This window comes from Ochotona curzoniae, unplaced genomic scaffold, assembly GCF_017591425.1.
Source record: "Ochotona curzoniae isolate NIBS_2020 unplaced genomic scaffold, NIBS_Ocur_1.0 contig_1014, whole genome shotgun sequence".
Lineage (NCBI taxonomy): Eukaryota > Metazoa > Chordata > Mammalia > Lagomorpha > Ochotonidae > Ochotona > Ochotona curzoniae.
This window is the reverse complement of record NW_024464920.1, coordinates 42,754,626-42,780,314: the sequence shown is the minus strand read 5'-3', so window position 1 is coordinate 42,780,314 and position 25,689 is coordinate 42,754,626. Positions and strand designations below refer to the sequence as shown.

Here is a 25,689-nt window from a genome sequence, read left to right as displayed (position 1 = left end):
TGCTGAGGCCCACACCTGCAGGAGGTAAGCATGGCTCTCAGAGGAGCACTCCCTGCTACCCTGGAGTTTGGTGAGCCTGTAGGGTTCAGAAGGAGGCTTGGAAATCCACTCCCTGGCTATGTTCTGGCAAGGCTGTGTAAGACATACATGACAGTCAAGAAGAGCTCAGGCTCAACAGCTCCCCAGAAAGGCTCCTCCATGCTTGTTACACCTAGAGGGAGTGGGAAGGGGTCAAGTACAGAATCAGGCAGATCTGGGTCTGGGTTTGGGGGAATTCACCCAAGGAGAAGTGGATCATTTGATTGGATATCCCATCCAACATTCATCGAATAAACAAAATAATGAGTGAATGAAGAAATTACTTTTGTTGTAATGATCTCCAAGTTACACATCTTCCTTTTCCTCTCACCAGCAAATTCATTCATCCACTCAACTCCACGTCCGGGCACGGGTCAGCACAGTAGAAGCTTAGAGGTATTTGTGTACCTGACCTGTGTATGTGTTTATTATGCACTTCTTTTGAAAACAACCAACTTAGATAAATGCATTCATCCTCTTTGCAGCACCACCCTCAGAATGTAAATAGCGAACATGGCAATGATCAAAACTCCAGTCATTCGTTCTGGGCTCTTCCATATTCATTATCAAGATCAATCCTCACCTCACCCCTCTCTTATTATGCTCTTTATATAGATAAGTGGGACGAAGCCCAAAAGGCGTTAGTAATCAACTCGCGATTTCTGCAGTGCCAGCTAATCAATGAGGAAGGAACAATAGCATGAGAAAAGCAGCATTTTGCAATCCTCAGTGTAATCACAGCTCCAGGTGACATCACCAAGGGAAGCTAAAACCTTGGTGAGCAAGGCTGTTGGGGAACAGCAGAGTCCTAGTATGTTAGAGTGTCATTTGCAGACAACTCTGTAACTGCAAAGGAAAGAGTGCCTTTATAATGGTGAGGTCTTGCCGCCCAGTGGTTCCAGTCACAGGGTCATGGTGATGTTCCCAGCTAAGGGCCATGGCTGGCCTTGAGTACTCCCACTGTGATGCCATAAGAAGCATGCAGGAACACCTGTCTGGATGCCTGTCAAACCTGCTTCCTTTTTACACACCAGGTGCAAATCACCAGATGGATCTAGAACGTGAGGCATTCCACAAGACTGCTTTTCTTCAAAAATAGCCCCTCATGAAACCATGAAAAAGTCACGAATTGAGGAGCAGACATTTCGTCTTATGGAAAAGATGTCTGTGTTTATCCTGGTAGCTCAGACACCCCACCGAGTGTTCATGGGTCCAACATCCAGCGTTAGCGCCTAACTCCAGCTTCCTGCCATGCAGACCCTGGGAGGGTGTCCGCCACCCTCATGTAAGATCATTACTGAGCTCCTGCCCCCTGCCCTAGGTCAGCCCTGGCCTTCAGGAGCATGTGGAGAATGAACCAGTGCATGAGAGTGGATGAGAATTCTCTTTGTATCTGTGTCTCTGTCTCTAAAAGGAAAAAAAGAGGGGCCAGGACTGAGCTATTCCAGATTGAAAGGGAACTAAAGACAGGTAATCAAATGTAATGAGTTGGTTCCAAGATTTTTTTAAAGATTATTAAAATATTTCAAAGTCATTTTTAGGACATCTGAAGAAAATAAGGATAGAATAGCAGATGATCACCCATTTCCTCCCATGTGATAATACTGTATTCCCAGTAAATCCTCCATTTGTGATCATGGTCTTGGAAAGATGTTGGACAATGTTCATGCTCTCAGCAAATGCAGATGAAGCACTGGAGGCAATGGGGGCAGGTGAAGCACCCAGATTTCCGAGACTGGAGTCTGTGTGGCTCCACCAGACAGAATTGTGGGTGGGCAGAGAGTGGGTTGCAGAGAGAGGGGGGGAGAGGATGTACAAATGTGGTTCAAACTATACTGACAGTCGGGGAACAGATATCACAGGGATATAGGTAGGTACTGCACCGCGTGCCTTCAACTTCTGTGCAGGCTTGAAATGCCTCTGCTAATAACAGCTTGGGAGCAGAAACAAACAAGTGCTGTAACTCAGAGGGCAACCGAGGACTGTCACCCACCCCCTGTCCACCCAGACAGAAGCCTTGGTAATTCACTCATTGTTGACTTTGCTTTTCATTCATTAAAGATAATATGCATATTTTATTGCAAGGGTACCAACATGTAGTCAATGTAGATGGTAAAATTAAACCTGTTTTCCATTCCATTTTGATTTTCATAGTGGGAACATTTGCTAAATATCCCAATTAGAGGTTGAGTGCCATTCTCCACCCAGAAAGCTGCATTTTCACTAATTGTGCTGTGAGTAACAGGCTGAAGGGTGGGCTTTCACTTCTGCCCACTCCCCAGGACTCTCCCCAGCAGGCATGACCAAATCAATCACCTGATGCCCTCCTCCTCAGTCTGACCCTCTGCTGCAGCCTCAAATGCTATCCCACCGAGTTGCTCCCTCTGTGAGGGTTTCTTCCTTTTTCTTTTTAAGGTATTAGAAAAAGAGGAAAATGTTCACTCTTCAATTCTTAAGAGATTCTTTAAAGCAAAAAGGCTTTATGTAAGATGCTTTCTCTAGAAAATGCCTTTTTTTTTTTCAAGGTTCCTGATTTCCTCCCTTAATTAGACATTCAACCATCATCCACAACATACCTACTGTGTGCTGATGCCTGGGGCTCTAAGCACTAACACACACCAACAAGAGGTTCCCATGGGGACACAAAATGCAGAGTGGTCAGTCAGCTGGGCAAGGGAGTAAATTTCAAAGATAAAGAGGCACAGTTGCAGATATATTTTGTAACAGAGAGTGTGGCCTGACAAGCACTCACGGTGCCAGAGTTACCAAGAGTGTGCAGTGTGCTTGCATAACACCTTATTCCTAACCTGGCTTCACCAGCTCCCAGGGACACCTCTGGGTATCAAAGCCAACCGCTGCAGGCTCCCAGGATGTGGTGGCTGTTTGCCACAGCTTTGCTTGGAAGGCTATCAAGCCCTATGCATGCTGTGCAGTTCCCAGTGAGGTCTAATAATGTTTCCACCTGGGGTGGATCAGTTGCTTTGGGTGACACTGCTCGTTGGAGCAGATGGGGCAGCCACTGCCATAGGTGACATTTGGAAAATGTCCAATATCAAGTTCATAAAACATTCCGCTCCTCATGCCTGAAATCCCATTCCATCCTAGGAATTACACTGTGGGGAGGAGTGACAGAGTGGAACAGGTGAGGGGCATAGAAGCCAACATTTACGAAGCACCTACTATGCACCCTAATCGGCAGGTGCTTACATCAGCTTATGCCAATCCCCACAAATATGGGAGGAGGAAAGAGTGAAGACACCTCAAATGAACTCCCACAACTGGATGAGGCTCAAAGTCTGAGCGAATTGTGAAGAGAGGAAGAAAAGATCAGCTTTTGTGAGGGAGTGTCTTCTCTGAGCTTTAAGTGTCCATGAAACTCTAAGAGGTATTATTAGCTCCATTCCACAGATGAGTAAGTTGAAAGTCCAGAAAAGTTTATCATCATCATAACAATATCAATTACTATCCATGAACTAAAAGCTGGCAAGTGCTTTATCTCCACCATCTTGTTTAATCACCCAGCAGCCCTGTCATGTTGGCATTCCTGTGACCATTCTATCTGCAAAGTGACTGAGTCAAAGAATGGCTAAACAACTGGTCAAAGACATCAGGAGGTGTTGGCTCTGGGATTCAAACTCAGGTCTGCCCGACTCTAAGCTCATGTTCTCAGCCATTGCTAATGCTGCCTCCCAAACATGTGACACCTGCCATGTGCCACAGTGCTGCAACCACCACTGTAACTATAAGCAATGCTTACTACTGCCCAAGAGAGTCCATGTGGACCTCCAAGTGTATGGGAGCTATTAGATTAAGCCTAAATGGGGGGGGGGGGAAGCCAGCTTTGATAGAAATTAAAATTGTCTTTTGTCTGCAGCAACCTTGGGTGCCAACAATTCACAATTTCATGCTTAGGTATACCAGGTGCTGTTCTAGTCAACACTTCCTCCATGAAGGAGTTGGGTGATAGAATCGCTGCCTACCAGGAAGCCTTGTTTCCCTCTGCTCTGGGCTCTTTGCAGCACCACAGTCACATGTCAAAGCCAAGCAGCTTGCTTTGATCAGTGACAGGAAGTGTCTTGTGTCACTGGCTTTGCCAGCCTTTGAGAGTCAGTCCCTAATCTTCATCGGATGTCTTCCAGGCTGCAGCAAGGACAGAACAGTCACTTGCAGGGATTGGAAGATTGGAAGCAGCCTGGAGTGTGCTGTGCTCACCTGAGTAGGGCAAATGCTGTGGAACCATCCAGATCTTTCAAGAAATTTGTAGGGATGCAAAGAGACAGCAGATGTAAAAATCCTCCAAGCATTGGGATTTGCCTCCGGTTGCAGTGTAACCTAGCAAATCCTGACTAATAGTCAGCAAATCCTCATACAACTCAACGATGGGCAGGGAGGGGAGGAGTACCAATGTTTGCCCTGTTTTACAGGCAAGAAACTGTTTTACAGGCACAGAGAGGTTAGGTAATTTACCAAAAATCACACAGCTGGCACAGGGTACAGCCATCTGTGAACCTCAAGAATTGAGATGCTACACACTTCATCAGCTTTCTCTATTTCCTCACCAACATTCCCACCAAATCAGATACATTAATGCATTAACAGCAAGGTCTATAAATTTCTTAGCATGCGTTGGCCAATGTTTAAAGTATAAGAGAATCAGAACAACATATAATTAAACATCAAAATTGCTTGCTTTGGAAAAAAAATACAGCCCAGTTTCAGCTTGTAAGGCAATTAAATCTGAAAATGGGTTACAACAGAGGTGGCTTTCTATAGGGAATTGCATGGAACATTTGGAGAAACCACTGAAAGAAATACTCAGTCTCTCTTCCTCATACCCAAACGCCTTCAAGTTTATCCCTAAAGGAAAACGAGAAGTTAGTGTTCTCATCCCTCCCCCGAATTACATGCCTTCATTCTAATCCAAACAATTATTTTCTGAACAGATTCCCTGTTTTCTCCCTAAATCAAAGCAGACCCCAGAGGAATTGCTACAATCTTAAATTAAGATGGGATCACCACAGCGAGCTCAGAGGGTGAACTTAAGCATCTCTTTTCTCTCGTTCGGGCCTCTCTGAAGCAAGGACACTCTTTTCTGTCCTGTGTGGTCCGCCTTAATCACTGCCCATGACAATTTGGGACAAAAGCAATTACTGAATTCCATGGGTTAGATGGGCTGCCCCAACCTGTGAGGGCCAGGCCACTTCAACCCGGGGACAAGCTGCCCTGGGCCTTCCCTAGCTCACCCTCTAAGTTCAAGGGCTGTTCACTTTTCAAAAGTCAGATGATGCTGAGGGTGGCAGGCAGCAGGGAAGGCTGAGAGAGTGGTTCCCAGGGGCGGATGGAGGGAGTACTTTCTCACGGATGTACTGACCACTGGAACGCATTCTTTGAGAAGTATCTATCCATGCCACTTGCCAGTTTTCATGGGATTATTTGGTGTTTGTTACTGGATATTAGTGTAGCTTGGATAGCAATCCTTTGTTAAAGAAGAGTTCGTATTTTTTTTTCTAAAACAAAGAGATAGAATAATCTCTGGAGTCAGACTGTCTGGGTTCAAACCCCCAACTCCCCTCTCTCCCGGGTAAACACCCCTGGCATTTCTTCCCACCCCGCCCCCCACCCGTGGCTTATTCCTTCCTGGCAGGGAAGTGACTCAGGTGGAGAAGCTGGGCAACCATAGAGCTTAGCCTTCCCCACCTCCTCCAGAGAGCCAGCTGCCTACAGGGAGCAAAGCACTCTGGGACCTCCTGCTTTGGTCTCCAGGGTGTGTGCGCTGACACCTGAGGAGTGGCAGGGGTCATCCTAAGGGTGCCAACTGTCACGACACACCTCAGTCACTGCCTTGGTCTGCTTGGGTGGCTGAGCTCCAACAACAGACATTTATTATTTCCCATCCTGGACATTGGGAAGTTCAAGTTCAGCCAATTCGGTGCCTGTTGGCATCCCATTTCCTGGTTCCTAAGGGGCACCTTTAGCTGTGTCTTCTGATGGCAGAAGGAACAAAAGAGAACTCAGGAGTCTCTTGAGAAGATGTTATAATCCCATTTATAAGGGACTGGCCTTTGTCCCCATCTTGGATGAAAATTCAATGTATGGTTGGCGGTAGTGGAGACGAACACACCAACACCCAGTTGTGATGACAGCTGTGTTCTCCAAACTCGTCTTTAGAAGTAACAAAAGTGGCTCTTGTTCTCATCCCAACACAACCTCTGCCTACATCAGCTGTATCAGAACCAGTGTGGCGAAAAGTGTTACTCATCGAATCCTCAAGCACTTCGGTGGTGATGACTGCCGTCTTTCTGGCGGGCATTCAAGGCCTTTCAAGAGCTGGGTGGTCAAGCCCAGCAACTACACACGCAGAGGGTTAGCCTCAGAACACCATCAGTCATACGTGCCAGGGCACATGGCAGGGTCATTCAATCCAGGGCCCTTTACAGAACTGGAGAGCAAGAAGCAATCTAATGTCCAAGACATCAGAAGTGACTGTAGATGGACATTTTGCAACCAATCACAGACATGTTAAGGCAGGCGCAGGTGTTCATGGGTGTGGGCATAGCAAGGGCAGTAGCACAGGCAACACTGTTCTCTTATGCAACGAAAACAGAAATGTCTAGAAAGGATAGACTCCAAATGGTCAACACTGCTTACCTCTAGATGGTGGGACAGGAGCCGTTCACCTGTTTCTTCTATTGCTGTGTAAATGCTTCTACGTTCCCTAACGCGATTGTATTTGGGAATAGGAAAACAAGGTACTTTGCACTCTTCAAAGAACCAAGTGCCCAAAGCCCTCCTTCACAGAGTTCAGCCTCGTTTGCCCTCCTATGGGCCTGGCCACCCTCTGCAGGCTGGGGCATCAGCTACTTGTGACTGGGTCAGAGGCCAGCATCTTCCCAGCCATGTGCCACTGGGACTCTGTTTGCTGTGATCTGTTCTGGGGCAGTTAGGCCAGAATTCCAGTGGAGCCTGAGGCATCTGTAGAACTGTCAGTGCTGACTGGGGCTCGGGAGGGGCAGCGATGACCAAAACAAGAAACTTGGAGCAACCCAGAAACACTACGCAAGAACTGGGCACCTGGCATGTGGGGCATTGACCTCAGGTTTGTGCTCAAGTCTTACTTTGCATGATATTTGAGCCCTTGGTGATCTAGCCCCAGCCAGTCCTTTGCCAGTTTACTTCCCCGGGTCTAACCCCATGGGATGGGTTCCAGACCAGAAAAGGCCTTGCCAGGCCCCAGATGTCCATACCTTCATCCCTCAAAGTTCTTGAAGAGTTGCACTTTATCCGAACTCCTCCATGACTACTTCCCATCTCTTTCTGACAGACTCTTACTCATCCTGCAAAATCCAGCTTACTCCTCGGAGAAGCCTCCTGTCGCCTTTCCTTCCCACTGCACTTTTCCCACACCCTGATTACACAATAGTGACCACACCATGTGACTGTGTTATGTGATCTCATGTTAAATATGTGACCGTTTTCCACCAGCCTGGAGGTTCTATGAGACCAGAGACCCTCTTGTATCATTGGACTGTCACAACCCAGAATAAGTGGTGCTTTGTGAGGCACCCAATAGTTTTGAGGCAGGAAGAAATGAAGGGAGGGAAGGGAAATAGGAAGAGAAGAGATAAAGTTGGCAATAACCCTAATGCCAAATGAGGATGAAAACCATAGGCTGGCTGACAGACGGAAGTGGACCAATCCCCAGCTTTTGTCCAAACAGAGGGGAGGACTACCCCCTCGACACATCTTGGCAAGGTAATTAAATTTCATGAGCCTTGATGTTCTTGTCTGGCGAATGGGAATAAAATAACTGTACCTGACAAGATTAGAAATTAGGTCCATGCCCATTATCACACAGGAGAGAGCAAGATCTAAAGCTTGCATTTTGGTGGTGGTGGAAGGGGAACCATGAGTCATTGGATGAAAAGTCCACCAAAGGGCTGGCACTATGGCACAGCAGGTTCATCTTCCACCTGTATACCTGTATACCTGCTTATAGCCTGGGAAAGCAGCTGAGGATGGTCCAAGGCCTTGGGCTCCTGCCTGCACACTGAAAGCTAGAAAGAAGCTCCTGGCTCCCAGCCTCGAATCAGCTCAGCTTTGGCCATTGCAACCATTTAGGTCACAAAGCCTGTCTCAGACAGCCTTTTATTTTAGCAGGACATCATGCAAGAAGGAGTTGTAATATACCTTCATCCAGAGTTCTGTGCCACTCAGAGTCCAAACACCACCCAAACTCCTGTACCAACTGAGAAGCCTTGTTCTCTAGGCACCCTGGAGCCCTGAGGACACATAGCACCCCACATGGAGCTAATTAGCAGTCACTACCCCTTCCGAGGCCTTGCTCCTCTCATTGGACAAATGATAGGCCTGACACTCAGTGATGCCATCTCGCAAGCCTCAGCCCACGCTCCCAGGCCTTCTGCTTCCTGCCTTGGTCTGAGCACAGACATAGCATCTGACTTCTTTATGAACCTGAAAGTCAACTTCTAGACACTGAGATGACGGCATTTCCTTGGTGCAGGAGGTCAATTGCGCAATGGCTGCCCCTTATGTCTTGGACGCACCTGCTGCAGTGCACAGTTAGCCAGAACTACAAGGAGGATGGTGGGCTCCTGGGGGCGGGTGGGATGGCAGGGAATGAGGTAAGAGGTTGGGAGCAGAAAGGATAAGGCCTGGCCTGGTATTTCAGGGCACTGGCTTTCCCATTAGAATCCCCCTTCAAATAGACCGTGGACCCCACGGAATTGGAAACAGGCCCACACATTTGGATTAAATAAGGAATTCCAAAATCCCTCCAAAGCCCAGCTTCCATTTCCCACTAGGTACCTAAACTCTCCCAGCCTTTTTCCTTGCTCACGCCACTCGGGCCAGCCTCCTTGCTGTTCTCCAAACCCGCCCTGTACATCTCTGCCTCGGGCCTCTGGCTATACTGTCCTGCTGTTTTAAAGTTCCTTCTCGAGCTATCTACATGACTCATTCCCCAACCTCTCTGTAAGTCCACTAAGATGTCACTCTCAGTGAGTGCCCCACCCCAACCCCAGATGAAATCAACATGTCCCCACATGCAACCATCCCTGCTCTTTCTTGGCTTCTGGTAACACCAACCCCTCCCTAACACGCTATGTACTTTCTATCATAGATTTCACTTTTGTTTTCGCTTCTGCCCCACTAGAACATGGGATTCATGGAGGGCAGGAGATTCTGTGTCATTTCTCAGCCATATCCCAGGAGAGTGACTGGGACCTTGTAAGCATCTGAATATCTGTGGGAGGAAGAGAGAGACGGACAAGCAGGAGATGGGAGAAGGCAAGGAGAAATTTCACAGCACAGGAACATATGTGGGGGATCAACAGCATAGATGCAGATTTATTCTGATGCCAAGTAAGGGCCTTAAAATCCAGATATTGGAGCTGGTGTTGTTGCATAGTAGGTTAAGCCTCTCATTGTGGTGCCAGCATCCCATAAAAACACCATTTCATGTCCTGGCTGTTGCACTTGTGATCTAAATCCCTTCTTATGGCCTGGGAAGGCAGTGGAAAATGGCTCAGATCTTTGGGCCCCTGTACCCACTTGGAAGACTTGGAAAAAAACTCTTGGCTTCAGGCTGGCTTGGCTCCAGCATTTGCATCTATTTGGAGAGTGATTCAGCAGATAAAAGACCTCTCTCTCTCTCTCTGTCTCCTTCTCTTTGTAACTCTGTCTTCCAAATAAAAACAAATCTTAAAACAAACAAACAAACAAATCAGAAAGGTAGGAGACCAGTGTGATGACATAGCAAGTTAATCCTCCACCTGCAGCGCCAGCATCCCATATGTCCCAGTTCAAGTCCTGGCTGTTCCACTCCCAATCCAACTGCATGCCAATGGCCTCGGAGGACAGTTCATGTTTTTGGGTCCCTGCACCCATGTGGGAGACCCGAAGGAGGCTCCTGGCTTCTGGCTTCCAATCAACTCAGCTCTGGCCATTGTGACCGTTAGGGAAGACAAGCAGTGGATGGAAGACCTCCTTCTGCCTCTCCTTCTCTCTGTCAATCTGCCTTTCAAATAAAGATAAACAAGCAAATAGGCCAGAAACAGCAACTGTGGGAGGAGACACCCCAGAGCATAGGGTGGCTGAGTCCTCACCTTTAACTCTGAGTGAAGAACTGAGTCTTTTTTTAACCCAGAAGTTCCAGTGTCATTCTCTATGTCCCAATCATAGCATGAGAGAAGCCAGGGGCGTGAGCCCCATGCCTGGCACATACTAGGGCCTCAATCAACACTGGCAGGTCAGGTCGCTGCTAGATCCCCAAGTCGTCATCCACACACACACGCCACGGCCCCATGCTCCTGATCATGGCCAAGGCTATAGCACTGCTCTTGTCTGTGGAAGATGCATCAGTGCAGAGTTTAACTAGGAAACCAGCAGGCACTGGCAGGGAGCCAGAGGAGAGGGTGATCGGCACGGCCCTGGGCGGGACAGCCTTTTGGCAAAGAACACAAACAGATGTTGGCTGCTTCTTCCACATCAGAGATCAAAGTGACTGGAGGGGCTGTCCTAAGATCACAGAATCCAACGGCCCACAAAACAGACAACAGGGCGGCCGGAAGGGCTTCACACAGAGACGGTCCATCGTCCAGCACCTGCCTGGGTGCTGTGGCCAGCACAGCTCCAAGCTCCCTGGGCCTCAGCTCCCTGCCAGTCTGGCCCCTCCTTCTGATTTTTCTGCGTAAGGAAAGGGAAACACTCTCCACTTTCTGCTGAAGAATTTCACTCATTCTGTCACTTCTTCCTTCTTCACTTAGCAAATGTCTCCAAGAAGCCTGTTGCTTACAGTGTGTGGTGCCAAAACTAGTAGCAGGAAGAAACACAGCCCAGCCCACCTGTCACAGCCTGCAGAGGGAGACACACAGACTCCTAAGCAAATCGCTGTAGGCCACACTGTGTCCGACACCAGGTATGGCCTGCCTGTCCCTGGTGCGCCCAATGGTTTCAGCAATAGATGGATAAATGTCTGCAAGCTCAGCATCTGTTCCAATAATTTAATATGTATTAAAAAAAAAACTAAGTCCTCACAGCCTACATTTTAGAGTCTTCAGTCTCTGTTAAATAAAACATGTTAATCTGAAGTCAGTTTTAAGAACAATGTTAGCTAGAAAACAGCACAGGTGGCTGAAGGGACTGAGGGAAGCGCCACACACAGGACTGAAGTTTGGGATTCCCGGGTTCAAATCCCTGCCATGCTGCTAATGGGCAGGGGAACAAAATACTTCACCACCTGGCATCTGGATTTCTCCTCCAGCAAGTTAGAATGTCTACCTCGAAAGTTCTGATGTGTACAGCCATTCTGGCCTATGCAAATTCATTACCATTTTCTTAGCATTGCCTTATACTCACTCTGTGCCTATACTAGAAAGCAATGGATGAAAGACTTCCTTCTGCCTTTCCTTCTCTCTGTCAATCTGCCTTTCAAATGAAAATAAACAAACAAATAAACCAGCTGTATTGGAAAACAGCTGCATTAAGAGTGACAGAGGAGGTGGCAGGACCCAAGGCACAAGTCTGCATTGAGAAGATGAGGACAGATAAAGGAACAACAAAATGGCTTTATCAGTCCCAGGAGCTGCTCCCTGAGGAGAAGGGAGCCAGCTGGTCAGCGGAGGGCTGGGATCTCAAGCACCAGCTGTCCCAACTCGTCCAGCCTCCACCTGCCTTGCCAGGCTGTGGCCCACACAAGCTGCTCCCTACAAATGGTAGGCCAGAGCTGCAGCACTAAGAAATTCTAATCCCACGTGGGTGTCTGCCCCCTTAAGCAATTCCAGCTCACTGATCATAGATCCAGCTCTGCAGCTCGGGGGACATAGGTGGAAGAGGCCAGGGCTTCTGCAATGCTGGTGGCCCGGGAGGAACAGAGAAGGTCTCTAGACCTCCATGGGCCTCCTGGAAGAAGAGGCCACTTGGTGCCTGATTCTCCTGCCAAAGAACTCTGCAGATTCTCAGAGAGCACCGGGGCAGGCCCTCCTTGGCTTGTGTACATCTCTCTGCCCCAAGGAACACACTCACGCACATGAATGTCAAGTGCATGATGCTAAGTGGAGGAAGGCACAATCGACAGCTACATCATGTATAATTACAGCCATTATGTTCTTCAAAAGGCAAAACTACAGAGCCAGAGAACCAATCAGTGAATTGCCACGGGCTAAGGGTATCTACAGGCAGCCTGCACTTCACACACACTGGGATAGTTATAATCAAAACCACAGCTAATAGCAAGTGTTGGAACACAAGTAATAACATGCAGAAGGAGGCAGGACGTGGAGAGATCAGAACTCTCAGACAAGGCCCCTGCGTTGCAAAATGCATGCAATCACTGTGGAAACAGACTGACAGCTTCTCAAGAGGGGGAGTGTGGAGATATCACACAAACCTGACAATTCTGTGCGCGAACTTGGGTCCACACAAAAGTTTGTCCATGAAGGACCAAACTGCCAAAAAGTAGAAAGAATCCCAAGCCTCCATCAAGTAACAAATGCATAAACCAACTGGAATGTGACTCAGTAATGAAATACTGAGCAATGAAATCCTGAGACATTGCATAACCTGGATGGGCCTTCAAGCTTCACATGGAGGGGCTGGAGTTGTGGCACAGTGGATAAAGTTGCTGCCCGTGGGCCCCAGTCTCCCATATGGGTGCCACTTAGGCTCCTACCATCCATGTAGGGAACTTGAACCTCTTAGCTCCTGGCTTCTAACTGGTCCAGCCACTGCAGAGTGAACCAGCAGGTGGAGGATCACTTCCCACTGCCTCTGTGACTCTCTTTATGTTTCTCCCTCTCTTTCTGTAATCCCCCCTCTGCCTTTTTTAGGATTTATTTATTTATTTGAAAGAGTTAAAGAGAGAGGAGAGACAGAGGCAGAGTTCACCCAAGTGGCTTCAATGGTCTTGAACTATGCTAGGTTGAAGTTAGGAGCCTAAAGTTTCTTCATGACTCTTCACATGGGTGCAGGTTCCCAGGCCTTGGGGCATCATCTGCTTTCACAGCTGCATTGTCAGGGAGTTTAATGGGAAATGGGGCAGCTGGGGCTTAAACTGGCACCCATATGGAATGCCTGCACCGCAGCTGGTGGATTTACACACTATGCCACAGCACCACTGCCCTTCTATAGTTATTTCAAAATAAACAAATCTTTATTTATTATTATTTTTTTTAATTGGAAAGTCAGATATAACATAGAGGAGGAGAGACAGAGAGGAAGATCTGTCCACTGATTCATTCCCCAAGTGGCCACAACAGCTGAAGCTGGCTGGTCAGGAGCCAGGAGCTTCTTCCAGGTCTCCCACACAGGTGCAGAGTCCCAAGACTTTGGGCTGTCCTCAATTGCTTTCCCAGGCCACAAGCAAGGAGACGGATAGGAAGTGGGACCACCAGGATTAGAACCAGCATCTACATGGTACCCCGGCACATGCAAGGCAAGAGCTTTAGCCACTAGGCTACCGTGCCAGGCCCAAAATAAATAAATCTTTTTTAAAAAAAATACACTGAGTAAAGGAAGCCAAACAAAATCCCAGAACATGCATGATCCCATCTAGATGAAATATCCAGAGCAGGAAAAAAATCCAGCGGCAGATAGTAGATGAGTGATCGCCAGCACTGTGACAAAGGACAGGGAGGCAGAGGACGTGGGGGTCAGAGAGCGCTACAAGGCACAGGTTATTTCCGTTGTGGACGATCAAGGATGATACCACTTAACACTGACTCCACGAACAAACTGAAAGCCACTGAAGCACACCCTTTAAATTGGTTGCACATATGGCATAGGAGTTTTATCTCAAGGAAGCACTTACAAAAACCTAGAGATAATAACATCATAAGGAGAATAAAAGGTCAGAGGGAAGATTGAACTACAAGGGGAGGGGTAAAGACACGTGCCTCTGGGCGGGGAAGGAAGGGAAAGTTTCTGGTGTTGGTTTCAGAATTCTATCGGTATCAAAACTCAGAATGCACACCCAGACACCAAAGATGCCCCCAGAGTTAAAACGGCTGCATTACAGCAAGAGCTTGACCTGTGCAGAATTCCTGAACCGTAAACACAAACCATCTAAACATTACCACTTCTCTCCCTACTTCATCGGAGGACACACTGAGGCTCACGGAAAGCTGGGCACCTTGTCCAGGACTGCAGCTAGGAAATGCTTCCAAAGCTAGAATCTGAATCCAGCTCTGACTCCAGACCCCACATTGTCGACCACAACATTCTCCCTACACAGTGAATCATCTAGAATGTTCTTTGAGCCCCATAAATGACTCTCCCTTTGTCCCTGCCCCATAGGTGAGTCCCTCAAGGGCCTGGGCTGTATCACAAAGCTCAGAACCAACCCTCCGCATGCACTCACAACACATCTGAGGATCGGGCTGCTGTGAACTAGCGGCAAGGAACACGGAACACTCGGCAACGCCCCACTGTGACCTCCACTGAGCTCAACACCTGACCCCCAGACAAGGAGCCATATGGCCATCGCCTGACAGGCCTTCTGCCATTTGATCAAGAACCTGTGCCAGGCTGGAAACAGGGACTACACCCCGCCCTGGCTTTCTACATGGCCTGGGGACATTCAGTGCATGCTTACCCCATTGACTAGCACTCCTGGCTGAGTTCCATGCATGTCTCCCCACCTTACAAACCATTCCCATTAGGCCTGGCCAACTCCTGTTCATCTTCCTGTTCTTCCCCTCAGGTCTCCCTTCCTCTATCAGGACTTCATCCAATCCCACCAAATCCTGGACAGGGCACCCCTCGGCCCCCTGCACTTATGTCCTAACAGTCCTATCGCCCCAGTTTCCTAACAGCTTGCTTATACCACTGTCTGTCCTGGAGACCTGTTTGCAAAAGCAGGGATCACCTACGATTTGTAGTTGTGTCCAGTGCATTTCCCTGGCCTAAGGGAGATACTGATGGAAGAAATGAGGGAATCAAGGAAGATGTGAGCGAGTGGAATAAAACAATGATGCATAAGACTTCAAACCAGGAAAAGACCCAGACTGACCATTGCAGGGAGAAGTTGACACCTTAAGAAGGATCAGTCTATGACTGTCCTCAGGTCACACACAAATGACTGTCGAAGGAGAGAGGCCACTGTAAGCCAGGTCTATCCTCTGTCCTTCAAGAGGCTCTGATGGCCAAATGCAGCCCGACACAGCAGGGAAAGCTGAAGGGCTTGGGCTTGGCAAGCAGAGGCAGGGGGTTTATTCATGGCACCTGCTGCGTAGGGATCAAAGGGATGCATGAAAAAAAGCAGGGCCTGGTACTGACTAACTGATGAGAGGTTGCTGCAAATTCTCTCCCTGGGGTGGGTTGGATGGGGGGCACCCCTGCTGCTTCTCCTGCACCACAGGCAGAGTTTCTTCCCCTAGGCCAACCACTGTCAGGGCATGCGGCCTTTCAAAGTGGCTGGGAGGACCCCCAAAACAATCCTCAGGCTGCAGGGGCTTTAGTAACAAGCCTCTCCCTAGAAGACATCCTATGCAGCCCAGGAGAAAGAGGAAGATGCCCCTGGTGAGGTTAGGTGTGCTAATTAGACAGCATTCAATCCCCAGGCCACTTCATTGGCAACACAAGACAAGAAGGTACCAGGCCACTATTGCCTTTTAGAAACACTCCCAAAAACTACTCTTAGTTTTTGGGTACTCACATATTTACCCAAAGAGAGGCCTCGGGTAAATTTTAGGTTGGAGCTAGAGACTTCAGTTGTATGACTTCGGTTAGAGCTCCAAGTGGCACAGGGAAAATCTGCAGCCAGGCCTCCAGGAACACAGAATAAGGAATCAGCATCATTTCATCTGAGGAAGGCACCATCCATAAAGTCAGGGGACAGCGAGACATCCCACTCCTCCCCTCTTCCAATTAACTTGCATTTTATCTGGAAATGGCCTAAAGGAAACAAATACAAGCAATGGATTGTCTGATTTCTCATCAGCAAAGGTCACCTTTTGCTTTGAGAGGGGAGACAACAGAGTTTATCTTCCTGGATTACTAGATAGAAAAGCAAACTGGAACCTTTCCTCTCACAAAATGCCCTTGTATTTTGGGCTCTTGAGGCGTCAATCTCACCGTCACTGGTGACGTCTGCCATGCCAGCCAGCAAGAATGAGTGTGGGCTCTTGCTAAGCATCCCGACAGACAGGTGTATGTACTTCCAGCGTGGTTTTGTGGACATCGCTATGAGTCCCACCACTGTTCTTCTATTGGCATGTGCTCATCAAAGGCAAGCATCCTTCTTCTTCCTTTTTTTGAAGATGTGTTCATTTGTTCATTTATTTCAAAGCCAGAGTTACAGACGCAGAGGGAGAGTCGGGGAGAAGGAGAGAGCTTCCACCTGCTGATTGATTCCCTAAATGGCCACAATGCCCAGGCCATGATCATAACTCCATCCAGTTCTTACACACCTGTGTGGTAGAGCTCAAGCACTTGGGGTCATTAACTGCCAACTTCCCAGGCACATCAGCAGGAAGCTGGATCTGAAGTGCTGCAGAGAGGGTAAGAACCATCAATCTTCTAGGATGCCCATGTCACAGGTGGTGGCTTCACCCACTGCACTACAGTGCTGGCCCTCAGCCTTCTTTCTTATTCATCTCTATTCCCAAGTAGGGATAGAAATACAAGACGCAGACTTGAAACTGACTGTCAGACAACATGCAAGATTCGGGACATATTTATACACAAAAAGCATTCCTTGTTTAGCTGGTGTTCAAATTCAACTGGCACCCTATATTTTTTCTTTTTTCCAAGGATTAGAAAGACTGAGCTATCTCATCTGCTGAATCACACCCCAGATGTCAGGCTAACGCTGGGATCCAGGAACTCAGTCCAGGTCTCCCATGTGGGTGGCAGGAACATAATTACTTGAGCGTCACCACTGACTCCGTGAGTGTGTTAGAATGGATGGCAGAACTGGAGCTGGAGCTGGAACAGAACTGGGAATGGAGCCCCTGGCATGCCAACATGGGGTAGGAATATCTTAACCACGAGTCCAAATGCTTCCCACCCCCCAACATCCTTTCTATTTGCTAAATCTGATCATCCTATTCCCAGGACATTTTCATACTTCATCCTGACATCTCTGAAAAACAGCCATCCTACTCAACTCCCAGCAGAAGAAACAAAAGCTCAAAAAAGATCAAATAACCTGTGGAGATGACACATCCCGTAGGTGGCAGGGTTGAACTTGAATCTCTGCCTTTCCACCTGCAGGCTCAATATACGTGGACAGCATGAGTAAATGGATGCAGATGAGCAGCCAGGGAACCTGTTGTGCATCTTCCTCTGAGTCATCCTGGCACGTTCTCTGTGATGACACTGCCCCACATTCCTCTTTTTGGGAAAAGGGCCAGCTTCTCTGGGACAGCAGTGATGCTATGGATAAGGCCAGGCTCTCCCTAAGTGAAAACAAATCTCCCAGTACCAGGAACAGTGGTGGGTGAGGGGAGGGATCTGTTAAGAACAGCCACTCTATCCTAGTAGCACCACCCTGGGGCTCAAGGCCAACGGCTGAGTATCCCCCCCACCTGCGACTGACCCTTTCTCCACAGCTCAGGGAAGGCAGATCCACTGCGGAAGGAAGCCCACTCTGGCTGTAGAACCCTATAGAGTCTGCACAGTGCAACAAAGCAGGTTTGCAGGGACGGAGAGGTCCCCGGGCAAGGATGAGGTACGTGCCAGCCTGGTTTCAATAACTGGCCTCACAGGTCTTTTTCACTTTACATGGAACTCTGCCAAGAGCTCCTCTCACATCTGCCTAAGTGTCATCCTCCCAGAGAGCCTTCCCGGAAAATGATGTCCCTGGCTGAGCCCCATCATGGCTCAGCAGCAGTAAAGGCACAGCATCTATTTAAGCGCTAATTTGTTTATTGCTGATCTCCATCAGGGAACATAAGGTACTTACAGAAGCCTCTCTTGATGGCTTTATTTCACTCACCACCTATATCTTCAGCAACTAGGATGCTGTTCAGCGTACCTGAGGTGAGCAGGACCAAGTCGCTTAATGAAGAGCAGTGTCTTACATATACTCTCACACACACACACACACACACACACCCAAGACGAGGGGAAGGGCTTTCACAAAGTTCATGGAAAAATGCCTTAAGAAGAAGCTCTGCCAAAAGTGTTTGCCCCAAAGTCAGCTATCTTTTAGTTTAACTTTCTACATTTTGATGTACCCCAATATCACATTAATGATACATGTATATATGTATACACAAACACATATACATAGTTACATACAAACACACAAATACTGACGTGGTCCCCAATGTAAGACTGTAAGATTGTAAGTTACAATCCTTCTGACTTTTTTTTAAAGATTTATTTTATGTTTATTGGAAAGGCGGATATACAGAGAGGAGAGACAGAGAGGAAGATCTTCCATCCGATGATTCACTCCCCAAGTGAGCGCAACGGCCGATGCTATGCCGATCCGAAGACAGGAGCCTCTTCCGGGTCTCCCACACGGGTGCAGGGTCCCAAAGCTTTGGGCCGTCTTTGACTACTTTCCCAGGCCACAGGCAGGGAGCCGGATGGGAAGCGGGGCTGCTGGGATTAGAACCGGCGCCCATATGGGATCCCGGGCGTGCAAGGCGAGGACCTTAACCACTTGCGCCACCACGCCGGGCCCACAATCCTTCTGACTTTATAATGGTGTGAAAATAACTACACTTTGAATAGAAACTACACTTCAGAGCTTGCATCTGGATCCCGACTCAGGCTGACAATGTGGTCATTGAGGGAAGCTCAGGGTGTTGCTCAGCTTGCTGTTCAGTGGGGTGGGGCATCCCACGATTATCTACTCAATGGTATTGTCAACCTACAGTTCGGTGAGGCTATTCAGACATAACCCTGCTATAAATCAGGAAGCAGCTGGAGCTGGGTGTATAAAACATAAACCCAGCTAAAATTAAACACAAATTATGGAATAAGGAGTGACTGCTTGGGGACCCTGTCACCACACCTCATATCCTGCTCCTTCTGTCTCCTCAAGTGCACAAACTAGCCCTCTTTCTAAATCCAGCCCAGTTGCTTCTTTCTTGCAAATCCTCCATGTCTCCCCTCTCGCCTTAGACAGCCTCCATCTCTGGGTCCCTCTGTCAGCTTGTTGATGTGCTGCTGGCTGTCACAATGATTGTCCTATGTTGTAAATTACGGAATGGTATATACTTTGCTGTCCTTTGTGGCTACCTGCATTCCCCAAAGAGTTAACACCTTCTCCCATCACACACGCTTTACAGAGGGTAGATGTCTTCCTATTTCCTGGAAAGGGGGTGGATCTTGTGACTATGTGGCCAATGATGAAAGCTGTTACTGCCCAGGTTTTGGACATCACCCTCCACTGACCTGGAGGCTTCCGATTCCTGCCTCTTGGAACAGTGTTTGGGACCTCCATGTTGTGAGAAACTTGAGCCATGTGGAGAAGCCCTGGATGATGACGTGCAATGTCACAAGACAACGTGGTCAGGGTTGGAGTGGGCACACAGCCAGTGAAACCTCCACTTGCAAAGCCAGTGTCCCATTTTGGAATGCCAGCTTGTATCTTCGATTGTTCCACTTTGGGTCCAGCTCTCTGCTAATCGGCCTAGGAAAGCATCAGCAGATGACACAAGTACTTGGACCCTGCCACCCACAGGAAAGACCCTGACAGAGTTCCAGGATCCTGCCTTCAATCTGGATCAGCCCTGGCAATTGCAGCTGTCTGGGAAGCAAACCAACAGATGGAAAATCTTTACTGTTCTATCTCTCTGTGCTTCAAATTTTTTTTTTAAAAAAAAAAGATCTTTATAAAAGGAGACAGGTGTGGAAAAAAATGAAAACGCCAGGTGTGTGGGTAAGAAACCATCATAGGAATGAGTCTTTTTATCCCAACTGCCCCAACGGACACCACACCCTACATACCCTTCATAATAGATGAGCTACCCTGCGAGTCCTTCCTGGATTCCTGATGCTCAGAAGTGAGAGCAAAATAAAATCATTGCTTTAAGCCACTAGATGTTGGCATAGTTGGTTATGTAACAAGATTTAATTAAAACATTCTCAAAGACAGAAACTGTCATCTTTCCATTTCCTAACCTAGAACAGTTAAGGCTCACAGGTGGCACACTAAAACCTGGTTGAATGGAACTAGTTGGTAGTGAATTAAACATTCCCCTTATTAGGAGAATCAATTCAGCTAATAGAGCCAAAACGTCCTTGGTGATCAGTTGCAGCTATTTCCTGGCTTGGGTGAAAATAGCTGAAAAGAGTTTATATGAGGATTTACAGGATGTTATATACTGTAGTAAAAGACAGACTTTCCTAGGGATGAAATAAAATGATGAGTATCTTCAGTAAGTTGTAAGAATATTATCAATATTGTGACAGTTACTGTAAAAACACTTCATAAAAGTACTGGTTTGGAGGGGTTTCTGGGGGCCTAAATTCCAGCATCTGTCAGTAGCTTCCAGCTGGGGCTTTGGGCTATTTCATAGCAAGACAGAAAAAGCAGAAGGGTGGGGGCGGGGGAGGTTGGAGGGGAGGATTGCAGAAGGGGCCAAACACGAGAGGTGACATCATTTTGCAACAATCTGTCTTAAAGGTGGTTCCTCCTGCCCAATACCACAATGGCAATCAAATTTCAACCTGAGTTTCACAGAGATCAAACCATATTAAAAGAAGGGCTTGGGACTGGCATGGTGGTGTAGTGGGTTAAGCCAACACCTATGATGCTGGCATCTTGGATGAGTTCCAATTCAAATCTCAGCTGCTCTATTTTCAATCCAGTTCTCTGGGAAAGCAGTATGGAAGATGAGCCAAGGTCCTGGACGCTGCACTCAAGTGAGAGGTTCAGTGGAGTTCCACGCTCCAGTCTTAGGCCTGGCCTAGCCTTCGCCACTGTAGCTTTTTGGGAAGCAAATGAGCAGATAGAAGTATGTAATTGCTTGCTCTCACCTCATTCTCATTCTTTCTCTCTCTCTCCTACTTTGCCCCTTAGCTTCAAAACAAAAATGAAAGATAAGGGCCATTTCAAGTGGCAGGCACTCTTTGCTTCATCATGTTATTCCCTGCTCAAAATGTACAAGTGATGACTGAGATGTAGCAGCCATCTTGGGACCATGAGGCTACCTCAAGACTTGAAATTATATGCTAACGATGGCAGGGCCCAAAGGCAGAAGCACCTTATAACAGTATAGAGGGCCTGGCACAGTAACCCAGCGGCTGAATTCCTTGCCTTACATGCACCTGGATCCCATATGGGTTCCAGTTCATATCCCAGTGGTCCTGGTTCCCGTCCAGCTCCCTGCTTGTTGCCTGGGAAATCAGCTGAGAACAGCCCAAAGCCTTGAGACCCTGTACCCACGTGGAAGACCCAGAAGAGGCTCCTGGCTCCTGGCCTCGGATCGGCTCAACTCCAGCCATTGCAGCTGCTTGCGGAGTGAAATCAGCAGACAGAAGATCTTCCTATCTGTCTCTCCTCCTCTTTCTATGTCTGACTTTCCAATAAAAAATAAAATAATCTTTAAAAAAAAAAACAGTATAGAACTACTATTTTAACCTTGCATGTTCTACCTGCTATAAACTGTTATAAATCAACTTCCTACTTTAAACCATTAGTTTGCTCTCTGACACTAACTAGCAGCCAAATAAACCAGCATTAGTTTAACCAATGTATCAAAATCAAATGTTCTTGTTGGTCAAAAATAGTGCATTCACCTCCAGCCACCTTTAGCAACTAGAAAACTCTGGTTGAATGCCTGGGTGTGTCTTATAACTGAGGGAGTACAGATGAACAGTATTGATGGCAGTAAAGAGGTATAGAAGAACTACAAGACCGAAGCTTGCCCTCCAAGAGCTTACAGTCTGTTGGAGAGGCAGGTCGCAGCCTTAGCAAAAGGATTCCAAGAGCATAAGGACATACATGAGCCATGACCCAAGGTACACTGCTCACAGCAAGCAAAGGCACAGCCAAGGCAATATGGGCTTGACGTAGGAAGTCCCAGGAAAGCTGGGGCAGGAGGCTGAGAGAAGAAAGCAGCTACCCCAGGTGGGCCAAGTGCTGGAGCAGGAGCTCAGAACTGGGAACAAAAGTGTTGAGAGGACAATGAGAGTTCTGCCTGGAGGGAGCAAGGTAGGGTTGGGGGATGCCAGGATGAAGAACCTCGACTATACCATGCCTCTAGCAGGAAGACAACAGAATCAGAGTGGGGCTGGCTGATCTGGGGAAATAGGAGCCATGAACAAAGACAGGGAGAAGGTGGAGGATGGGAATAGATGGGGCTGGAATAAGAAGCTGCCTGTGGTCTGTAGGTTCCTGGCACGTTCAGAGTGAGGATGAAGCAGGACCCAGTACAAAAGGTCGGATTAACAGCAACAAGAACACCACCATGGACCATCACCATTTGAGCGCCAGCAGGGCACAGCAGGCCAATTGCACATCATCTCTGCTTTCTCCTCTCCTCCAAGTAGCCTTCTAGAACTGCAGCTTCTGATTTCATACCTTCTCACTCCCTACTCCATACCCAGAGAGAAATGAAAGCTGTGAATCTGGCATCCACGCACCAAGATGCCAGCCTTGATACAACGGAGTCTCGGCTTGCAGATATGGGATCACAGTGGCATGTAATGCAAAGGACTTCCCTCAGGAAGTTGCAGCATCCTTGGGCAACATAGACCCCCAGAGGGCACTTCTGGGACAACCTCATCCACCGGTTTTCAAACTGGGTTCCTCTGGGCAGTAAGTTCCACTGTAGACAAAGTGGGTACTGATTGGAGCATGCTGTCTTTCCTTGGCTTTGTTTCATGTATTGAGGCTCCCCAAGAAACTGGATCTGGACAAGAGTCACTGCTGAGTATGGAAGCCACAGCTAGACTCCCACCTCCACTTTATAGATGAAGAGACGGAGACCCTCAAAAGCCTCACGCTCCCATTTCTTCTGAGTCTCATCATTCTTAGACTGACTTGGTCAATGTGTTCATCACAAAAGCTGCCACAAGGATGGTGTTTTACAAATACTAGGGATGAGGAGCTATGGATGCAGAGGAATGGAAGTGGCCCAGCAGATCACTGGGAAGGCACGGTTACTCATTCCCAGTCCGCACCTGTGGCTTGGCAAGGCCAGCATAGCAGTAGGCACCTGAGCTGGGGCATGTACTAACACAACATTCTCAGTTCCTCTGTTTACAGAATTTCCCAGGATGACCTGTACCAGGGCTCACAATCTGTGCCAAGTCTTCCCTCAGCATGTTGTGTGTGTGACTCACCTCATCCTTGATTTGAGTAACGCTGTGAGCTTCTCAAGGACACCAATCAGGCCATGTTCATCCTTGTCTCTTTAGCACCTGGCCTGGCCAAGAACAGATAACTGAACCCAACCTCTTCACTGCTCTTCAGTGAGTGCCTAGGTCCTGCAAACATTGGGCAAATCTTTGAAGAAGTATAGACTGTAAAGTGACTAAGCTAGAAAAATGCTCTGTCACAGAAGGTCTCTCCTAGGGGTGTTCTCTTCTTTCTGCCAGGTGCTCATTGCTTTCCTCTTTCTCAAATGGGAAGGTTGGTCACTTAGCTAAACCCCTGAGGGCTGCATTGAGACTCCATGGAACTGTGCGAAAAGGGACCAGCAAATGTAAAAACAAGGCCCATGTGGCATGCCTGTCCTCAACTCCAGATGTTTGAACACAAACATCTTCCTATGTGAATTTATGAATAATACTTGGCATGTCCACAGGGAAAGGGAAAAACATGAGAAGAGGCTGGCTGGTTGGTTTTGCCCAGCTTTCAAACTGGATTCTATATATTGTTGATAACTGCAGAGTAGGTGAGTGTGTGTGTTTGCTCACACAGGGTTAGGTCTGGGAATAATGGTCCCTAAATGACTTTTAGAGGTCAATCTCAAATGGGGCTCGACTTCTTGGAAACCCCCCAAAATCTCCAACACCTTGAAGTGAAATTTGCATCTTCACAATATTAACTCTGCAAATGATCATCAATAACTATAATTAAGTAGCTAAAACCCCTAGGATGAAGTCAGTGTCATGAACTGTTGACTTCAATATTTATAACAATTTCATTACACTTGAAAAAAAAAAAAACAAAGGCTGGCTAAATTTTTCTTGTTTTGCACACATTTATGAGGATATGTGACAAAGACAGAGAAATCAGAGTCCCCTATCTGACAAAAGAGTAATCTGTATGCACCCAAGTAATTCTAAAAGCAAAATCATTGCACATTTTTTTACAGTTAAACATTTAGGCTTCACAAGGCATGTTTAAATGTGACAGAAGATAGCACCTCCATAGATAAAGAAGCTACAGTCTACGAAGAGGATAAAATTACCAACATGACAGCCTGAAAATCTTAGCTATCAAAACTATTATTGCAAATACCCATTTTCTGACAATGCTACTAATACAGTCATGTACACAAGCAACACACACACACACACACACACACACACACACACACACACACACACATACAGGCTCACAGGTGCACACATGCATACATTTGCCCTGCTTGTGGCTAACTACTGCAGCAGTACATGCTTCCCATTGCTTCATCCCTTTAAAAGCACACTGCAGTTTCCTCTGATACACCACGTACAATCAATAACCTCCCACTCCTCCTTTCATAGAAAACTCATTTTCCTTTGAAGGCAACACGATGAGTGATTAAGATGCATAACAGAGACCGCGTGAACAGACTACATGATAATGGGTGGTTATGACAGTCCTCTCTCTGGAAAACTTCAAGCACACTGAAAACACAAGGACAGGTGTACAGACCTGTGACCCGCCCCCACACCAGGACTGGCCCCGCTGCAGCAGGGATAACCTCTTAGGCATGGGAGCCGAGCTGGGCTCTGTGAGCCTCTGCACCTGTGCTTTGCTTCTCAAAGATTTCACTCCATCTGCAGCTCCTGTGGTTGCTGCAGGAAGGCTCCGATGGCCAGGATGAGGAGCCAGGGTTTCCGGGCCCTCTGTGTTCTGCAGGGCCCCACAGACACTGGCATGACCCTTCCTCCTTCATTATGCATGACCATTCCACACACTTGAACTTTAACAGGCCACAGGCCTTTACCATTAGCCTTCTGGGAAGTCTCTTGCAGAACCTCACAGACACATAGGAGCCAGAATCATGTTCAGGGTTCCATCTATGTCTACAGGGAAGCGACAAAACAACTCTGTCTGCCCACAGGTCAGAGGACAGACTCCATGTCCCAGGGCTCAGAGCAGGGCATAGGAGTGGGCAGAGCCTTGTCTTGGCAATTCTAATGAGCTGACACAGGCACATGCTCATATTTATGCATGTGCATGCCCACACAGCTTTCACCTTAGAATATCCAAGCCAGGTCCTCAAACATTTGAGCACCAACAATATGCAAAAAGTGACTTGGAAAAGCACAGAAAGGATTAGGAGTCAGATGTGTGGGCATTTAGTAACCTTGGGCAAGATATTTCACCCTTCCCATCCTCCACTTTGTCTTTTTAAGATTTATTTGAAAGTCAGAGTTGGAAAGAGAGAGAGAATCTTCCATCAATTGTTTACTGCTTAGATGGCTGCAACAGTCAGGGTTGGGCCACACCAACATTAGGAGTTTCATCTGGGTCTC

The 25,689-nt window shown here is 47.6% G+C and overlaps 1 protein-coding gene across 3 annotated transcripts in view; it reads right to left on the bottom strand.

Moving 5' to 3' along the window:
- BTBD11 (BTB domain containing 11) overlaps positions 1–25,689 on the bottom strand; it is a 259,542-nt gene that overhangs the window by 213,983 nt on the left and 19,870 nt on the right. The window contains exons 3-4 of one of the 3 annotated variants that reach the window (XM_040985034.1): positions 13,924–13,960; positions 10,390–10,430 (exon numbers count right to left, since the gene is read on the bottom strand). The exons of the other annotated variants lie outside the window; for them this stretch is intronic. Coding sequence (XP_040840968.1) covers positions 10,390–10,430; positions 13,924–13,960 — 78 coding nt within the window. The remainder of the gene's footprint in view (positions 1–10,389; positions 10,431–13,923; positions 13,961–25,689) is intronic. 3 annotated transcript variants of the gene reach the window in all.